The following is an 18,877-nucleotide window of genomic DNA, read 5'->3' as shown; positions in this document are numbered from 1 at the left end:
CAGAATGTACAGCCCCCAGTGCTTCCCATATCCTGACTTAGCTAATAACCTGGCTCAGCATGGAAGGCTTATTTGCACCAGAAGGCACAGACTGGAAGGTGCCAAAATTGGAATGTAGGGACTCATGTGCTAATGAGGTTCTCAAGACCAAAAGAAGGCAAAGAGAGTAAGATGGGACCCTAATGAACACAACGTAAGTCAGAGACTTGGTCTTAGGAAAAAGTAAACTCTGGTTGTCAGAAATCAGTGGAGCCTCACATGGGGACTAGAACAAGATTTCTTATAGAAAATCATAATGCAATGCTGGCCACCATTCCTCGGGTATCCAACCCCGTTAGGTGTTTTGATAAATGCTCTACATTTAATTGTGCCTCACTTTTTAAAAACCTTTCTAAATGTTTATTTTTGAGAGAGGCAGAGAGTGAGAGGCGGAGGGACAGAGAGAGAGAAGGAGACATAGAATCTGAAGCAGGCTCTAGGCTCTGAGGTGTCAGCACAGCGCCCGACGCAGGGCTCAAATCCACGAACCCTGAGATCGTGACCTGAGGGGAAGTCGGATGCCCAATCAACTGAGTCATCCAGGCACCCCAATTGTGCTTCGTTTTTAAAACAGCCCTGGTATGATAGCCTCCATTTTTATTGGTAAGCAAATTAAGACTCAGAATCCAAGACCACAGAGTTGGTAAATGTAGAGGAGTTAGGATCCATTCAGGTCAACACGTTCTGAGCACCTTCTGTGGGCCGGCTCTGTGTGAGGCACTGAGGAAACAGTGATAGACATAGACCCTGTCTTCGAGGAGCTTACAATGAAGGGGGTAGGGACAAGTAGAGAGGTCATTTTTATGCTGTGAGGCAACTGTGTGTATAAACAGATCCCAGGAGAAGTATTCACTCAGGAATGTCTTATGCCCAAGTATTACTACACACTTTTCCCAGTGTGCCATACGGGCTCCTTGGAGGCCGTCTCCATTAGGGTCGCCTTTGGCTGTTAGTAACAGAGATGCGAAATAACAAAGGAGAATTTAATTATTCTCTCCCACTTAAAATGGTTGGAGGTGGGCAGCCCACGGCTGGCGTGGTGAATCCACCATCTCATCAGAAACCCAGGCTCCTTCTAGCTTCTGCCCCACTGTTCTTAGAACACAGCTTCCAACTTGAAGGTCATCTCAGGGCCCAAGACAGATGCTAGAACTCCAGCTATCATGCCCTCGATCTAGAAAAGAAGCAGGAAGAAGGCAGGAGATCTACCTATCTGAGTCTCTGAAGGAGCTGTCCCCAAGTCTCACCCACCAAGTTCTGCTTACATCTCCTTGGCCTGAACCCAGTCAGATAAGCTTCACGGGCCACACAGGAGGTGGGAGCTGCATCTGTTAGCTGTATACACAGCCTCTCAAGTAAAACTGATGGCCATTCATTAGTAATGAATTGGGTTGAATCGTGTCCCCCACATAAAGGTATGTTGGAGTCCTCACCCCCAGGACCTCAGAAGTACTGCCTGACCCGATAGTGGTGCCCATTCCTCCTCTCCCCTGTCCAACTTCACCACACACAGGAGGCCCACACCCTTTATTCCCCAAGGCACGGCCAACACCAGGATGTCCTGCAATAACAGACTTGGCTGAAGGCCTGAGGATCAAATGGGGCATCCCTGAAAGATAAACTGAGACCAGATTCCCCCCAGGGTTCTGGAAGAGCGTTGACCACACTCCCTCCCACTACCTCCCTCAAGGTGCCTGGGTCCCCTTGTTCCTACCCACCCCCTCCGTTTTTCCATGCCCCACGTTCAGGACTCCCACCCCAGGCAGAGATGTGGCTCCTACAGGAAGCAGACTTTGGTGGAAGTATATGAACTACTTAAAAACCAGAGTCTAACACAAAAGCCCAGGTACTGCATGATCCCCGTTCACATGAAATCTCCAGAACAGACAAACCTGTAGACGTAGAAGGTGAATTGCCTGTGTCAGCAGGAGCAGGGGAGGGAGGAAAGACAATGATTGTGGGGTTTCTTCTTGGGATGATGAAAATATTCTAAAATGAGTGATGATGGTTGCAGACTTCTGCAAACGTACTAAAACCCGCTGAATTGTATACTTTGGGTGAATTTTAGGGCATATGAATTATATCTCAGTAAAGCTGTTTTTTTTTAAAGATTTTATTTTTTAAGTAATCTCTTACGCTCAACATGGGGCTCAAGCTCACGACCCCGAGATCAAGAGTCATTCATGTGTTCTACCAGCTAAGCCAACCAGGCACCCCCAAGGTGCTTTATTTATTTATATATATATATTTTTAAAGTTTATTTTATTTATTTTGAGAGAGAGAGAGAAAGAGAGAGAAGGAGAGAGGGAGAGAGGGAGAGAGGGAGGCAGGGACAGGGGCAGAGAGAGAGGGAAGGAGTCCCAAGCAGGTTCCACACTGTCAGTGCAGAGCCGGACATGGGGCTCGAACCCATGAACCATGAGATCATGACCTGAGCCAAAGTCAGAAGCTCAACCAACTGGGCCCCCCAAGTGCCCCAAAGCTGTTGTGAGTGGTTTTGTTTTGTTTTGTTTTTTAAACAAACCTCTGTCTGCAGGCCTTCTTGTAGGCCCAGGACATCTGTGAGAACAGGGAATGTGCATAGCGATCCTTGAACAACATGGGTTTGAACGCATCAGGTTCACGTATACATGGATTTTTTTTTTTTCAAAAAATATACCTAAAGTACTACAAATGCATTTTCTCTTCCTTATGATCTTAATAGCATTTTCTTTTCTCTCATTTCCACTCTTGTAAGAATACAGTATATAATACAGATGACATGCAAAATATGCATAATCAACTGTTTATGTTATTGGTAAGGCTTCAGGTCAACAGTAGGCCGACTATTAAGTTTCTGGGGAGTCAAAAGTTATATGTGGATTTTTGACTCTGCAGGAGGTCAACACCCCTATCCCCCACATTGCTCAAGGGTCAACTGTATTTGCTTTACGTCTAGAAGCACACAGAAAGTCGCCCAGAGCTGTTCCCGCCAGAACACAGGAGATTCTGCCTCGGGGATGACCACAAGCTTCCCTCGGGGGCGGGGGGGGGGGGGTGGGGGCGCGGAATGGGCCCATGGCCTCACTGGTAAGATTAGCCAGGCCTCACTTGCAGCAGTGGAGAGGCTGACTTCTTCAGGAAGGCAGGTTAGCTCTCCTGGGGAAAACGGAAGCACCGGTAACCAAGACTAGCACCCCACGGGCACGTGATATGAGTGTGATGAATGAGGGAGTGAGGAGATAATGAAGGAATGACTGACATCACCTGCCAGGGCACAGAGAGAGCCTGGACAGACCCTAAGATTCCACCTCTGCCCTACTGCCCTTTTCACCAAGCACGCAGATCCACCAGGCCTGGGAATGGTGCCTGGATTAAGTCTCCACATTCCCAAAGCTCCACTGCTCTCGCTGAGGCTCCCTCAGAGGGACACTGTGAAGACAAATGGGCACAAAGGCCTTGCCTTGCCAGCCCCGTGGGCCTTTTCACACCGCAGGCAGGAAGTAAATGACTCAAAAGTTCCTGTTGGCTCAGGCAGTTGTCGAAATGGGATTCCACTCTCAGCTGCCAAAGGAGGGGAGCTGAGGGGGTGAGGGGGCTTGGTTCATTCAGACCCCTCCCCAGTGAATCCTGGATGGAACCACACAAAGCTTTATACGCCACTGTTCGTTTTACTAAGGCTGTGCAGCTGCTTGTCACGCCCCCGAAAATCAGCTCACAGCAGGAGCAAAGAATCCCTCATTTCACCGGGAGCTCAGGGTGTCTGCTGCCTCAGAAAGGTTCCAGGACAGAGGGAGCCTTGTGCAGACTCCAGAATGGGCTCGGCCTTCCTTGGTGGTTTGCTGCCTGGTTCAGAGGACCCAGGAGCTGCCCTGCAGGTGACTTGCCTAGGGCCTGGCCTGGTGGTGAGCAGCACTGCCCTGGGCCCTGCGGGAGGGCCACCACTGGGGGGCTTGGCTCCTCTGGGTGGCTCAGAACGTGGTGATCTGGGGAGGGGGGGTGAGGTGGGTGGGCAATGCCCTGGACAGCCCATACCATGGGGAGGGGCCGGGGAGACAGGTAGTGAAAACAAGTCTGGAGTCTTGGCTGAGGAGCGGGGAGACTGGGGAGGTTTCCTGCCCTGTCAGGGTCTCCAAGGCCTCATCTCGAAGTTGGACCTTCAGGGTTGTAAACAGTCCATGACCTCACACCTTGGGAGCCCCTGCACCCCGTATGGAACATCATGGGCACTCCTAAACGTAGGCTTTCTCGTCCCAGCATTCAAATCCCACCCGGGGGCGACCTGACCTCCCTCCGGGCCTCCCCGCCTCTCACAGGCTTCTGCCTCTCCGCTCAGCTGCCACTTCCACGCCTCTGCTCACTTAGGTCCCCTGTCCCCTCACACAGGGAGTGCTCACTGCTCACGGCAAGCAAGCTTCAGGAGGGCTTGTCTTGTTCATGGTTATATCCACAGAGCCCAAACAGAGCCTGACATGTAGCAGACTCTCGATGTGTTTTGAATGAACGAATGAGTAAAGGAGGTACTTACCGCAAAGTACAGATCTGCTCTGTAATGGGGCTCTAGGCTGCCCGGGGCAGTCAGCTGGGGACCCCCCGCTCCGCTCCCCAGGGCAGCTCTGGGGCTAGAGGTCAGCAGAAGCAGGGACGACTTCTGGAGCAAGACTCTGTTCCGGGGAGGGGCTCAGGGAGCTCAGAGTGGATCCACCTAAGAGGCCCAGAATCCCAGGACCTCTGCTCTGGCATCTATTGCTGTGGGACAGATTTCCCTAAAACTCGGTGGCTTAAAACAATTTTACCGTATCTCATAATTTTGTGTTCAGGAATTCATGCAGGTGTGGCTGGGCTGGGTGATTCTTCTGCCCCACGTGGCATCAACTAAGGTGACTTGATGGCAGTCAGCTGGCAGATGGGCTGGTCCAGAGGGTCCAAGACAGCTTCCCTCACAGTCTGGTGGCCTAGTGGGAGGTCTAGAAGGACATGCTCAGCAGGGACTGTCTATTGGAGCGCCTGCACCTGGTGTCTGCAGCACAGAAGCCTCAGGGTGCTCAGACTTCCGCATGTCAGCTCGGGGCTCCCAGAGGCTATTCTAGAAGACTAAGGCTGCAAGGCTGCTTTCAATCTGGCCTTGGAAGTCACGTAGCATCACTTCCACCATGTCCTACCGGCAGCAAGCAAGTCACAGAGCTAGCCCAGCTTCAAGAGAAAGGGCCAGAAACTACACAGGGTAGTGAATACCCTTGGGGTGGGGGTGCGGGCATCTTGCGAACAAGCCAGCACAGCCTCCTTCCAGACAGGGTAGAGGGACAGAGCCTGAAGCTGGGGGAGGGCCAGGAGAAGCTCAGTGGCCTCACTCGTTTCACTGGCTTTCCCAGGAACAAGAATCAAAGGACCACTGACTCCCAAAGAGTCCCAAGCACTTGAACTTCCAGATGATTCCATATTCTATTTCAGTACTTTGCCCAAACCAACTGCTCAAGAAAGATTATCACGTTCTAAGCATTACTAATCACCTACTGTATTTTTTTTAATGTTTATTTATTTTAGAGAGAGAGCACACACAGGAGCAGGGGAGGGGCAGAGAGAGAAGGAGACACAAAACCTGAAGCAGGCTCAGCACTGTCAGTGCAAAGCTCGACGTGGGGCTCAAACTCACAAACCGTGAGATCATGACCGGAGCCAAAGTCAGACACTCAAGCAACTGAGCTACCCGGATGCCCCACCTGTTGCATTCTTGCACGTTTATGTTTTCAGCCAGATCTGTAACTGTCCCCCCCTCTGGTGGGCCTGCAGACCTGGTGCAGAGAAGGATATCTTCTTCTGACACAGTCACCCAGGATCCTTCAACCTTCAAACCTCTCAGCTACCAAAACCTGCCAGTCCCCAAGGAACGGAGCCTGTGAATCCAACAGTGGCTGGTTGTTCTGGAGACGTTAAGAGCTATAGTCCAGGTGGGGGCAGTGCCGTTCCCAAAGTGCTCCTGGTTGCTCCAACCCGTGCAGGGCGGATCCCAGACACAAGCCGAGGGAGGAGGCTGGTGGCACGGACTGAAACACTGGGAAGGCAGCTGGAACGCAGGCCACGGACCCCACCTTTTGGCAAAGACGTGGCCTCCAGGGAGAAAGCCACAAGTGACCTCACCGATGTCAGGAATCCACATGGAAACACTTAAGAGCAGAACCAACAACTCCCTGTAAAATGTAAGGGGTTTCATTTCTCCTTCACAACAGAACTCTCTCAGGTACAGATGAGAAGAACAGGCTTAATCAGAAAGACCTGGGTTCGAACCCTTGCTGGGTGACCCTGGGTTACTGAATCTCTCTGAGTCTCCTTGATAAACTGGGGGAGAATGTTGCCCACCCACCCTTGGTAAAATGAAATGACACAACACCTAGAAAATACCTAGCACAGTGTGCGGCATTTAATGAACATTCAATAACTTAGTGTCTTAGATATTGTTACTGGGTTGGTAACCCCAGCAGCTGCTGCCAACACCTGTCTCCTCTGCCGCTTCCCGGGCCCAGTGTCGAAGAACCACTCCAGATCAGCACTGACCAACAGAAACATCATGTGAGCCAAATATACACATTGCAATTTTCTAGTAGTCCCGTTAAAAAAGGTAAAAAGAGGGGCACCTGGGTGGCTCATTTGGTTGGGCGTCAGATTTTGGCTCAGGTCGTGATCTCATGGGTCGTGGGTTCGAGTCTCGCGTCGGGCTCTGTGCTGACAGCCGGGAGCCTGGAGCCTGTTTCAGATTCTGTGTCTCCCTCTCTCTCTGCCCCTCCTCCATTCACTTTCTTTCTCAAAAATAAACAAACATTAAAAAAAAGGTAAAAAGAAATGGGAGATTCATTTTGATGTTTTATTTAATCTATCAAAATATTATTTCAACCTGTAATCAGTATAAAAATGATTACAAAATATTTTACATCCTGTGTCTTGTACTAAATCTTTGAAATCACTGTGTACTTACCCTTATGTACAGCACATGTGAATCTGGACACACGTCATTTCAGTGACGGCCACACATGGCTATGCTCACCCTCTTGGACAGCGAGGGTCCAGCAGAAGGAGCTGGGTCATCCTCCCTGTTCGGAGCTAAGTGGCCTGGATGTTGGAAGAAGTCAGAGTCTGTATTTAAGATGCAAGAACCCTCCCCCTGCTCCCTTCCCCCAGGGATAACAACTGTTTTTGCAATCCTCTCCAGCTGAGTTTGAAGAGAAGAGAACGGCAAATTATCATGAAAACAAACGGTTTATTTTTCTTTATATCCACAGGAGATTCGTAACAATATACAATCATACAGAATCTGGCCTCCTTTGGCGGAAAGCATACTTTATTTGTACAAATGAAAAAACCAAGCACTTTGGCTTTGACTTGGGGCCAGCAAGGTCGGGATCATCAGACCCAGACAAGACATGGCCAAATGGATCATTTTTGAAAAAAGGGAGTGCTGGGTGAGGGAAGCAGAGAGCCACAGACAATGAGAGCTAAGGGGACTGCAGTAATCTGGGCCAGCCCCTGGGTCTATAGACCTCTCGCTCACCCTGCATTTAGAGCTGAGCATGTGAACTTGGCATAAAATGTAGAAATTAAGGCTTGGGGGGCGGAGGGAAAGCCCTAGGAGAGATGGAAGCTAAAGGAAACAGGATGGTATATTGAAGAAACACCTCATCCTCTGCCTCCTGCTGGTGTCAAAGTAAGATAATACCTGAGGTTTTAAAAACAATGAAACTGGACCACTTTCTTACATTGTACATAAAAATAAACTCAAAATAGATTAAAGACCTCAATGTGAGACCTGAAACCATAAACGTCCTAGGAGAGAGCATAGGCAGTAATCATTCTGACATCAGTGGTAGGAACATTTTTCTAGATGTCTCCTGAGGCAAGGGAATCAAAAACAAAAACAAACTATGGGGATCACATCAAAATAAGAAGCTTTTGCACAACAAAGGAAACAATCAACCAAACAAAAAGACAACCTACCGAATGGGAGAAGATATTTGCAAATGATACATCCAAAAAGGAGTTACTATCCAAAATATGTAAAGAGCTTACACAACTCAACACCAAAAAAAACAAACAACCTGTTTTAAAAATGGGCAGGGGACCTGAACAGTCATTTCTCCAGAGAAGATCTAAAGATGGCCAACAGACACATGAAAAGATGCTCAACATCACTCGTCATCAGGGAAATGCAAATCAAAACCACAATGAGATACCACCTCACACCTGTCAGAATGGCTAAAATCAAGAAGAAACAACAAGTGTGGGTGAAGACGTGGAGAAAAAGGAACCCTTGTGCACTGTTGGTAGAAGCAAACTGGTGCAGCCTCTGTGGAAAACAGTATGGAGGTGCCTCAAAAAATTAAAGATAGAAATACCATATGATCCAGTAATTTCACTATCGGGTATTTACCCAGGGAAAATGAAAACACTAACTTGAAAAGATCTATGTACCCTATGTTTATTGCAGCATTATTTACAATAGCCGAGATATGGAAGCAACCTCAATGTCCACTGATAAGACTTATGTGGCATATTATGTGGTATATATACACACAGTGGAGTATTACACAGCCATAAAAAAGGACGAGATCAAGCCACATGAAACAACATGGATGGACCTAGAAGGTATTGTGCTAAGTGGCATAAATCAGACTGAGAAAGACAAATACCATATGACTTCACTTAGAATTTTAAAAAATGAATAAAAAAACAAAAAGAATCAGAACTATAAAAACAGAGAAGAAACAGATGAGTTGCCAAAGGGATTGGGGGGTCAGGGGGAGCATAACAGTTGAAGGGGAGAGGGAGGTACAGGCTTTGGATTATGGAATGAGTAAGGCATGGGAATAAAAAGCACAGAATAAGGAACATAGTCAATAATATCCTAATAGCGATGTAATAGGACAGATGGTCCACTCGTGGTGAGCATAGCATAATGTGTAAACTTGTCAAACCACTAAGTTGTACACCTAAAACTAATTAACATGTGTATCAACTCTACTCAAATTAAGAAATTAAAAAATAAAAACAATGGGACTCTGGAATGCCATTAAAAAAATTCAAACAAACAAAAATAAAAAAGTCCTTAGTAGAGATTCTTTTAAGAACAGGTCTTCTAGAAACAGGAGATGGGCCCATTACCTGTGCATGGTTCTTTCCTGACTTAGGAACCTCCATGTGCTTGAATGGCACTTGGAAAGACAGGCTTCAGATGACATTTGGACAGATGCCACTTTCCACAAAAGGAGAACTCTCTCAGTTGTACAGAAAGAGTTTTGTGGGAGCAAAAGAACAAGGGCAATTCTAAACCTGGTTTTCTATTTGATCCTCAGCCTCTGTAAAATTTAGATAGATGAAGGACATACAGCAAACTGAAACTATATGTGTGTAGGGGCACCTGGGTGGCCCAGTTGGTTAAGCTTCCAACTCTTTGATTTCCGCTCATATCATGATCTCATGGTTGTGGGACTGAGCCCCGAGTCAGGCTTTGGGCTGGCAGTGCAGAGTCTGCTTGGGATTCTCTGTCTCGCTCTCTCTCTGTCTGTCCCCAGCTGTGCATGCTCTCTCTCACTCTCACAATAAATAAACATTAAAAAAAAAAAAACTGTATCTGTGTAAACATCACTCTGAACATCTTTACCTTAAATGACACACAGAGACCAGGAAAAGACAAGGGAATGAATTTAAGGTACTCAAGTTCCAAATATACGAATCCATTCCTATTTGTTTCATCTTCTGTGTATTTTTTCAACAAGTTGGAAGAATGGCCCCTGACTAAGCTGACCTTATTCTCCATGGACAGGCTTATTTCCCAGACGACGAAGATGGTTCTCCATGAATGGCGTGCATGACCACCAGTGCCAGCCTGGCTTCCTGCCCGGGGAGGGCTCACTGGGACTTCACTACCTTCTACATCTCAACATGACCAGACCCGACACCTGGCAGAGCAGTCAGGCATTCAAAACCTGTCATGAGCAGAAATATTTGAAGTCAGACATTATTTTCTTAAACCTTCACTGTGAGTTCAGAAGCAAGTTACCATTTCATGCATGTTCATTTCTTTGGACTCCCACACAGGAAGATTTAGAGTCTTAATCAAATTTTTAATCTGGCCCGAAAAATATACTTCAGTGTTCAATGATATGAATGAAATCTCCTCTGAGCCATCAGGGAATTCAATGGATTAAAAGCTTTAAGGGATGTGAATATAAATGCGTGTGCTTTTGTGTATACGTATGTTCTATGTTTGTGTCACTGGCCAGGGAGCACATCCATCAACAGTTATAAACCCTATTCCCTCTGGTGATCATTTAGGAGCAAGTTAGCCTCACAGTGGACACCAAGAGTGTATAGAATTCAACACAACACACAACCCCAAAAAGGCTTTAGCACTCTCTCTGGAGTAACAGCGTCCTTGCTGATGTCTTACTTGACTCAGAACTCCCATTTGACCCTCATCTCTGCCCCTGCCCCCCGTGAAAGCCCTCCATGAGGAATTCTGTCTGTGCTCCTAAGTGGGTGAGTGGGGGCTCCAGGCAAGCCCATGACAGCAATGGAAAGGTGTCCCCAGAAAAGTCTCCAAAGATGTAAACACATAAAACAAAGTGCAACGAAATTCCTTGAGCCCGCCTCCGTATAGTCGTGTTTGGTGAAGGGTGTTTAATAAGGAGGCCTGCACATCAGTCAAGGTGAGCAGACCCATCCCCACATGGGGGGTTCCGGGTCTGGGTCTGCCCCACTGGGCCCAGCACGGTCAGCAAGGCTTGAGTGAGCCTCTCAGAGCAGGAAGATGCAACACAGTCAATTCTCCCCAACAGCCCAGAGACTTCTCCTTGATGCAGTGAGAAGTGGTGGCCTTGTTGTCCCTGTTTTCTTCCTTCTAACACATTTGAGCGGGACCTCTGAGGCCCAGGGGCCGTGCATTCCAGCCAGCAGACTGTGAGTCTATTTTTCCTGTCCTTACGAGCCCTTCTGCTCTGAGAAAACCAGCAAGGCCTCTCCGAGTCCGCCAAGCAGGAGGCTGCAAAAACAAAACAAAACAAAACAAAACAAAACAGCAAGAGGTCAGCTTTCTAGTCCCTCGAGTCTGGAGGCTGTAGACCCACAGACTGCCCGGTGCTCACCTGCATTGGGGCGAGGGATCCCTCATTCCCTAACCCCCACCAGGCCTGCCCTGCTGCCAGGTCAGGCCCAGGAACTGCCTGGTCGTCCCAAGTAAACCTCAGCTGTGTGGCAGGAGGGGAGTGGGCTGCAAAGTGGGGTTTGATCTTCCCCTGCCTCCTGTCCCCAGGAAGAAGGCTGTGTGTCCTGTTCATCCTGACCCGGTGAAGTGACATGCTCCACTCCGCAGTGGACACAGAGGGTTGATGACATGAACCCATGCAGGTATCCAGTCTGATCATCACGGGGGTGACGGTCTCTGAAGCCTGTTATTTCACTGAGACTAACAGAACACTCAGAGATGAAAATACTAAAGGCGAATCATGAATCTCCCACCAGAGCAGAAAGAAATGTGGTCAGTGATTTGAAAATGAAAAGGTGGTGAGAAAACTGCAGACCCTGAGAAGGAGGAGTTGACTATTTTAACATGCCTAAAACTGAATACATCCAAAGGTCTCTGTACATTTTCTATTTTAAACTTCTTGGTAGACAATCGACATCTGGTCTGAATCCCAAAATTCTTCCCAAAAAGCACTTCTGAGGACTGGACTGGGCCATCACAAAAGATTATGACAGGAGGTCCCTGGTGATGAAATGCTCTTGGTCAGAGGGGCGAACAGCCCTTCGGTTCTACCTGCCCTTCCAGTCTTCTCCCACATCCCCCACAAGGCCACCACCCACGACACACACACATTTACCCTATGGCATCTTTATGTTTCTTTCTTTTTTTTTTTTTTTAAACATTTTTATTTATCTTTGAGAGACAGAAAGTGTGAGCAGGGGAGGGGAAGAGAGCGAGGGAGACACAGAATCCAAAGCAGGCTCCAGGTTCTGAGATGTCAGCACAGAGCCTGACGCGGCGCTTGAACCCATGAACCGTGAGATCATGACCTAAGCCAAAGTCAGAGCTTAAGCAACTGAGCCATCCAGGCACCCCGGCATCTTTATGTTTCTAACATTCGCCCGGGGCACCAAACATACGAAACACAGGTAGGCTGTGCACATCACATTCCCAGTGAGAAATGTCACCCATGTGAGGGACTCTGACATAAAGATAATGGTAAATGTACCATTTGCCCCATTTAGCACAGGAATGAGCTGAGCAAGCGTGAGACTATTAAAACAATAAACTGAGTTCCGATTGTGGCTCAGGCATTTATTAGCCATGTGACCCTGTGCGTGCTATTCAGCTCGGTCTTGTCTGTGCCCCAGGAGACGGTCACATCCAGCAGTGTCCGTGAGGCTGAAAAGGATATACTGGAAGCCATCAACCCCCACAATTGGCCTATAATGCACAAGCGATAAAATATACTGACTAGCTGACTGTCCTCCCAGAGCAGCAATGCCTTCCTCACTGGCCCTCAGAGCTGGTGTCCCGACTCTGCTTGAAGACTTCTCCTGAGGGGCAGGCACGTCCTGCTGCACAAAGCAAGCCTGTTTCCCTGTTGAGCAACTCTGGCCATGGGGTCCACGCAAGCGTCGATGGGGATCTTACTTATCAAAGACCCTGAGCACATGGTTCCTCCCTCCTGAGGGAAGCCCTTCCTCAGACTGACCCTTAAAGAATGCACACGTCATCTTCTGAAACACTGGGGCAAGTGCAGAGTCACCATGACCTGACACAAAGGCTGCACGGGCCTTTGGGCTTGGGTGGGGCTTATTTCTGCAAAGGTAACTAGGGGCTCAGCCATTTCTATGGGTTTCCAGGAACCCTGCTTTGTCACCAGGGAGAAGAACAGGGTATGGGCTGGCTCGTTGCCTCCTCCCCCCATGGCCTTAGAACCATGCTGAAATGTAATAACCTTGCATTTCATCCGTTCAGTTTAGCTATTTCATGAAACACCAAAGCAGCTTAGTGAATGCTCAGAAGGAAACAAACCTTGGTTCAGTTTACTGTTAAGAGAGCCAGGGGGGCGCCTGGGTGGCACAGTCGGTTAAGCGTCCGACTTCAGCCAGGTCACGATCTCGCGGTCCGTGAGTTCCAGCCCCGCGTCAGGCTCTGGGCTGATGGCTCAGAGCCTGGAGCCTGTTTCCGATTCTGTGTCTCCCTCTCTCTCTGACCCTCCCCCGTTCATGCTCTGTCTCTCTCTGTCCCAAAAATAAATAAACGTTGAAAAAAAAAAATTAAAAAAAAAAAAAAAAGAGAGCCAGGGAGGTGAGCTTTGACGTTGTCTTCTAAACAGCAGGAGAAGCTGACACGGGGTGCAGGAATCTTAATAGCATTACAACCATTTAAGTCAGAGCTTGACCAAACTGTTTGCAAATCTTGTGATTCCCATCATTCCTGAAGTGAACACACTTCATGCAATGAAGGCTCTGCCATGCCAGATGGCAGAGCATACCCGGCCAGAAATACTCATCACTAGGTCCTCTCTCAGGGCTTTATTTTCAGCGGCCCTCCAGTCTTTCCCTATCTCAATTTTACATTCATTATTGTGCTTATTCAAGCACCTCCTGATTGCACTTGTAGGGGGCAGGGACTGTACCCTTTTCCATCTGTAGGCCTAGCCCTTCATGCAGCACATAATAAATATTTTCTCAATGAATGACGATGAATTTCTTACCCTTCCTCCCCTTTCTCCCACTTATAGTCCAAACTATTTTTGTTTTTTCTCTTTTCCTAATGTGCCTAGAGATCTGCCTAATGTACCATTCCCTTGGGGACTTGCTGAGTGACAGTTCACAATCTGATAACTTACTCTCTGTTGAGAAGTAATGAGTGATAGTAATTTAAAAGTCCCTTCTTAGCATTTTAGAGAGTTTTCACATTTTTTAAAAGGTTTTTTTGTTTTAAGATTTTTTTCATGTTTATTTAGTTTGAGAGACAGAGACAGAGCATGAACAGGGGAGGGGCAGACAGAAAGGGAGAGAGAGAATCCCAAGCAGGCTCCACACAGTCAGTGCAGAGCCCAATGTGGGGCTTGAACTGTGAGATCATGACCTGAGCCGAGATCAAGAGTTGGATGCTCAACCGACTGAGCCTCCCAGGCTCCCCTTTAAAATTTTTTTAACTAGGTTTTATCCCCAGCACAGAGTCCAATGTGGGGCTTGAACTCACGACCCTAAGTTCAACACCTGAGCTGAGATCAAGAGTGGGACACTTAACCGACTGAGCCACCCAGGCACCCTTTTTAACTCAAATGGAAAACTGGTAAATTTCAGTCACTGTGATCCTAGCTATACTATGGGGTGTGTTGGGGGGAGTACTTTCGTCACCCCCTAAATTCACTCTTCCTACAAAGAGGCTTGGGCAGTCTCCGTGCAGTGTCCTAAAATTAAAGGCGTAAGACATTGTTACTCAAAGATGATATAAGACCATTTTCTAAAGACTGTTGGTATTAGTGAGGCTTGTGCTGAGATCAAGCATGTTGGTAAGCCATGATCACTGGTGGGCCCCATGAATGACTGCCTAAGGAGAGAAGTGGTCACGGAATCCTCAAAACAAAGAGGTTGTGTTTTGGTCATTTTCTCTCCTTGTACTTTTGCAAAGAGAAACTATTGCAAAGAGAAGAGTGTTTAAAAAGGATGCAAAGAGAGGGCACCCACAACTAATTCTACTCAGCAGAGACACTGCTCACAGTTCAGCATTTTTTCTTTTGTGTGTGTTGAATCCTCTTTGCTGAAATTTTGGAATAAAGGGAATTCATATCAATATATACAATAAAACTTTGTTAACTGAAGGTGAATAATTAAATATTAATCTGGACATTTAAATTCTGGGTTTGCAATAGATTGTTTTTATAATAAAAAACAAGATAATTTGCTGGACAAGATCAGTTGCTTTTAAGAAAAGACTTTAGGGGGCTCCTGAGTGGCTCAGTGGCTCATCTGACTTCAGCTTAGTTCAGGATCTCACAGTCCATGAGTTCGAGCCCTGTGTCGGGCTCTGTGCTGACAGCTCAGAGTCTGGAGCCTGCTTTTGATTCTGTGTCTCCCTCTCTCTCTCTCTCTCTCTGCCCCTCCCCCACTCATGCTCTGTCTCTCTCTCTCTCAAAAATAAACATTAAAAAAATAGTTAAAGACTTTAAAATTTGACCAACATTGGTACTTAGGTTTATAATTTTCCTCCATATATATATACATACATATATATATATATATATATATATATATATACACACACATTTTTTTAAATTTTTTTTTTTTTTTAACGTTTATTTATTTTTGGGACAGAGAGAGACAGAGCATGAACGGGGGAGGGGCAGAGAGAGAAGGAGACACAGAATCGGAAACAGGCTCCAGGCTCTGAGCCATCAGCCCAGAGCCTGACGCGGGGCTCGAACTCACAGACCGCGAGATCGTGACCTGGCTGAAGTCGGACGCTTAACCGACTGCGCCACCCAGGCGCCCCCACACACATTTTTTAAGTTTATTTATTTATTTTGAGAGAGAGAGAGAGCAAGCAGGGGAAGACAGAGAGGGCCAGGGGGAGAGAGAGAGAATCCCAAGCATTCTCTGCACTGCATGAAGCATGAAGCCCAGTGCAGGGCTGGAACTCACAAACCATGAGATTATGACCTGAGCCGAAATCAGGAGTCAGACACTTAACCAACTGAGGCACTCAGGTGCCCCAAGGGTTATAATTTTGGGGGTACAGTATTTAGAAAGCTGGCCACTCGTTTATTCGGCAAGCCCTTAGGGCTAGGCAGGGAGACACAAAGGTGCGTGAAATGTGGTTTCCCTTCCGCAGGAGCTCACGATTGCAGGTAGATGGGGTGTGAACCCTCACCCGGCACTTAGTGTGGTACGTGCTGACGGGGCTGTGCACTGAGAGGGTGGGAGAGGCTGCCCAGGCCTTGACACACGAGCTGACCAAATCTCTAATTAGAGGGTAAGCAAGGTTCTTAAGATCTTGCTGAAATTTGGAATGGCATTTTCTCCACTAACCACCACAAACATTTAGATCTGTGATTCCCAACTGGGGTCATTTTGCTGCCAAAGGGACATGTGGCAGTATCTGGAGACATCTGAGGAGGTGCCGTTGGCATCCGGTGGGGTGGGGCTCAGTTTGTAGCTAAAAACCCTCCAAAGCACAGCACAGCTCCCTACAGCAAAGAATTATTCACTGTAGCCCAAAACGTCAACAGTGCTGAGGTGAAGGAAAACCCTACTTTAGATGATGACCTGTTTTGTACAGCTAAGCTGCTCCCCATCCAAGAAGGCGGCTAATGACATCTGAACTCATTTCCCGGACGGTGACCTTGCTGGGGTCACGCACTGTCTTTAGCCTCGGAGCCCACCACACGCTTTTTGTGACATGAATGAGTATAAAGCAAATGGGTGTTCGGATGTAGCTGAGACAGAACCCCCCCGGCCTCAGCCAGCCTGGAGCCGTGGAGGCCGTGCTGACTTAGCCCACGTCCACGTGACAGGCAGCCTCTACCTGGTCTGGCAACCGCCGCCGTGGGGACGTACAGGCTCAAGGTAGCACTTGTTCCACATTTGCAAAAGAATCAGGAAATTTGGACTTTTATGGGGAAATCACCTGATTTCTAAACGTGATCGAATTTAAACTCCGAAAGCCAAAAAACAAGCAATAGTGACCCTACAGGCAAACATGGGAGGTCTAAACAAAACAGTTCTGCAGTCCCTGCCCTCTGTGACTTCTGATCAGTCTAAGCTCCCACACATCAGAGAGCAGGCCTGCCCGTGCCCAGGGTCTGAGAGCTGGTCACCCAGGCTCCGCTGGGGACAGCGCAGGCCGGCTCTGTGCAAAAGACAGGAAATCTGAACTAGAGTCTGACACTCCTCTTCTGGTGGTTCACTTTGTGGTTGGAAAATTCTTTGAGGCTGAAAACACACCATCCTTAAACTCAAGTTCTGAAAAATCAGGAAATTCCAAAGTCAAGGTTCCTTTTGCAATAATCACACACGCTGTTTCCTTGATTTGGGAACACGCAGCCTTTCTTTCCATTTTGCTCAGGGCATACCATAAAGTTCACAGGATGTGAAACAGCCTGCAGACCTGGCCTCTTCCAGACTGCTGCTGTAATATCTAGGCTCGGCCTTTCCTCCCCACTGGAGAGCCACCTCTCTCCTATTTCTCACACTCCGGTCAATGCCTGGGTTTTTTAAATCCGTTCTGAAATTCTGTACAGATTATGGTTGTCCAAGGCTTATTCGTGAGAAAGAAAAATACGCCAAGAATTTAGACTATCACTACGAAGGTTAAGATACAGACATTGGGGGAAGAGTGTCAGGAGACACTGGGAATGTACCAGGAGATCTTGGCAGTTGGGTTTTTGGATGTCACCGGCCCACTGTGGGCGTCATGCCTCCCTGGAAGGACAGGTGCAGAGGAAGGAGGAAGGCACGAAGGATTAGCTCTGTGCCCCACAGCCCCAGCTCTGGTTCCAAATCACTAACTCTCACCGTTGGCACTCCCTGCCTGCCTCTCCACCCTTCCTTGTCTTTCCTGGGGCTAGAGGGCCCAAATCCTCTTCTACCCACCGCCTTGCTCGGCCTCTGTGTTCTGCCTAAGTTCAAACCAGTTGCATAGCCTGCCTGCTGGCCCGTCCTCTCTCCTTCCTTCGGCCCTCACATTCACCGTGCATTCAGACTATGACTATCTTATCCCACAAACTATCTTCATGATTTCCATTCCCCCGTGCTCCTTGAAGGCTGAAGGATGTCTTACTTCACATGTGGCAGTCACTCAAAAGATATTTTTAGCTAATTGATAGAATTATTGCTAATAGCATTAAAAAACCCAAGACAATGAGATCTTTTTCCTATGATCATTCCACTGGACAATCTTAGTTCATCATGTCAGCCCTTGAACAAGAAATAGAGCTGTCTTATCCTGGATAACACTCCTTTCGTATTGCTGTCGAATTATCTAGAAGCTCTTTATGGATGATCATATTGGTGGGAAGAGGAACGTACAGGCCAATTTCTCTTATACCTCCCTTACGGCCCACTGTTACCTAGACACTGTCTACACTGCTGGTAAATCCCTGGTGTTTGCCAAATCAGTCGTGCAGAAGTACATGAAGGCTACAGGGCCTTGGATACACACAGATCTGGTTTTGAATCCTCGCCCAATCATAGTAGTTATAAAATCTTGGTAAAATCACATAATACATACAAAACTAGTAGTTCACCGCTGGTGCTTACGCTGGTGTGGATGAGTGGCTGAAAGATGCACAGTGGTGTTCTGTTTCTTGATCTGGATGCTGACTGCAACGGGTTTGGTATATTCAGTTGTGAAAATTCATCACGTTGCACATTCATGATATATGTACTCCTCTGGATGTATATTTGTGTGTCAATAAAATACATACCCCAGGGCGGCCTGGTCGGGGTGGCTCAGTCAGTTTGAGCATCTGACTCTTGATTTCAGCTCGGGTCACGATCTCGTGGTTCGTGGGTTCTAGCCCCATGTCGGGGTCTGTGCTGACAGTGCGGAGCCTGCTTGGGATTCTCTCTCTCTCTCTCTCTCTCTCTCTCTCTGTCCCTCCCCTGCTCTATCTCTCAAAATAAATAAATACAAACTTAAAAAATACACACACACACACTCCAAACACCCTTTTGCCAACATTTGAGAAAAAAAATTAGTATCCTGGTGAAACCCAAACAATAAATTTGCTCTTCCTCTCTCCAGGCAAAAGACTTACCATCCCACTGTTGCACTCGTCAGGATCATATCAAACAGCAATATGGACAAGCCAGCTGTGAGGACCTGCGGAAA

General features: G+C 47.6%; 1 protein-coding gene across 1 annotated transcript in view; it reads right to left on the bottom strand.

The window, feature by feature from the left end:
• Positions 1-9,576: 9,576 nt before the first annotated feature.
• Positions 9,577-18,877, bottom strand: part of TMEM241 (transmembrane protein 241) — a 116,121-nt gene continuing 106,820 nt past the window's right edge. The window contains exons 14-15 of the mRNA XM_047087041.1: positions 18,804-18,868; positions 9,577-11,047 (exon numbers count right to left, since the gene is read on the bottom strand). Of these exons, the coding sequence (XP_046942997.1) occupies positions 10,987-11,047; positions 18,804-18,868 (126 nt within the window). The 3' untranslated portion in view covers positions 9,577-10,986. The remainder of the gene's footprint in view (positions 11,048-18,803; positions 18,869-18,877) is intronic.

The sequence above is a fragment of the Lynx rufus genome, unplaced genomic scaffold, assembly GCF_022079265.1.
Source record: "Lynx rufus isolate CCGP_SWC_20201006 ecotype Redwood Valley unplaced genomic scaffold, mLynRuf1.p SCAF_22, whole genome shotgun sequence".
Lineage (NCBI taxonomy): Eukaryota > Metazoa > Chordata > Mammalia > Carnivora > Felidae > Lynx > Lynx rufus.
Note: the sequence above shows the minus strand (reverse complement) of the source record. Positions and strands in the feature narration are given on the sequence as shown.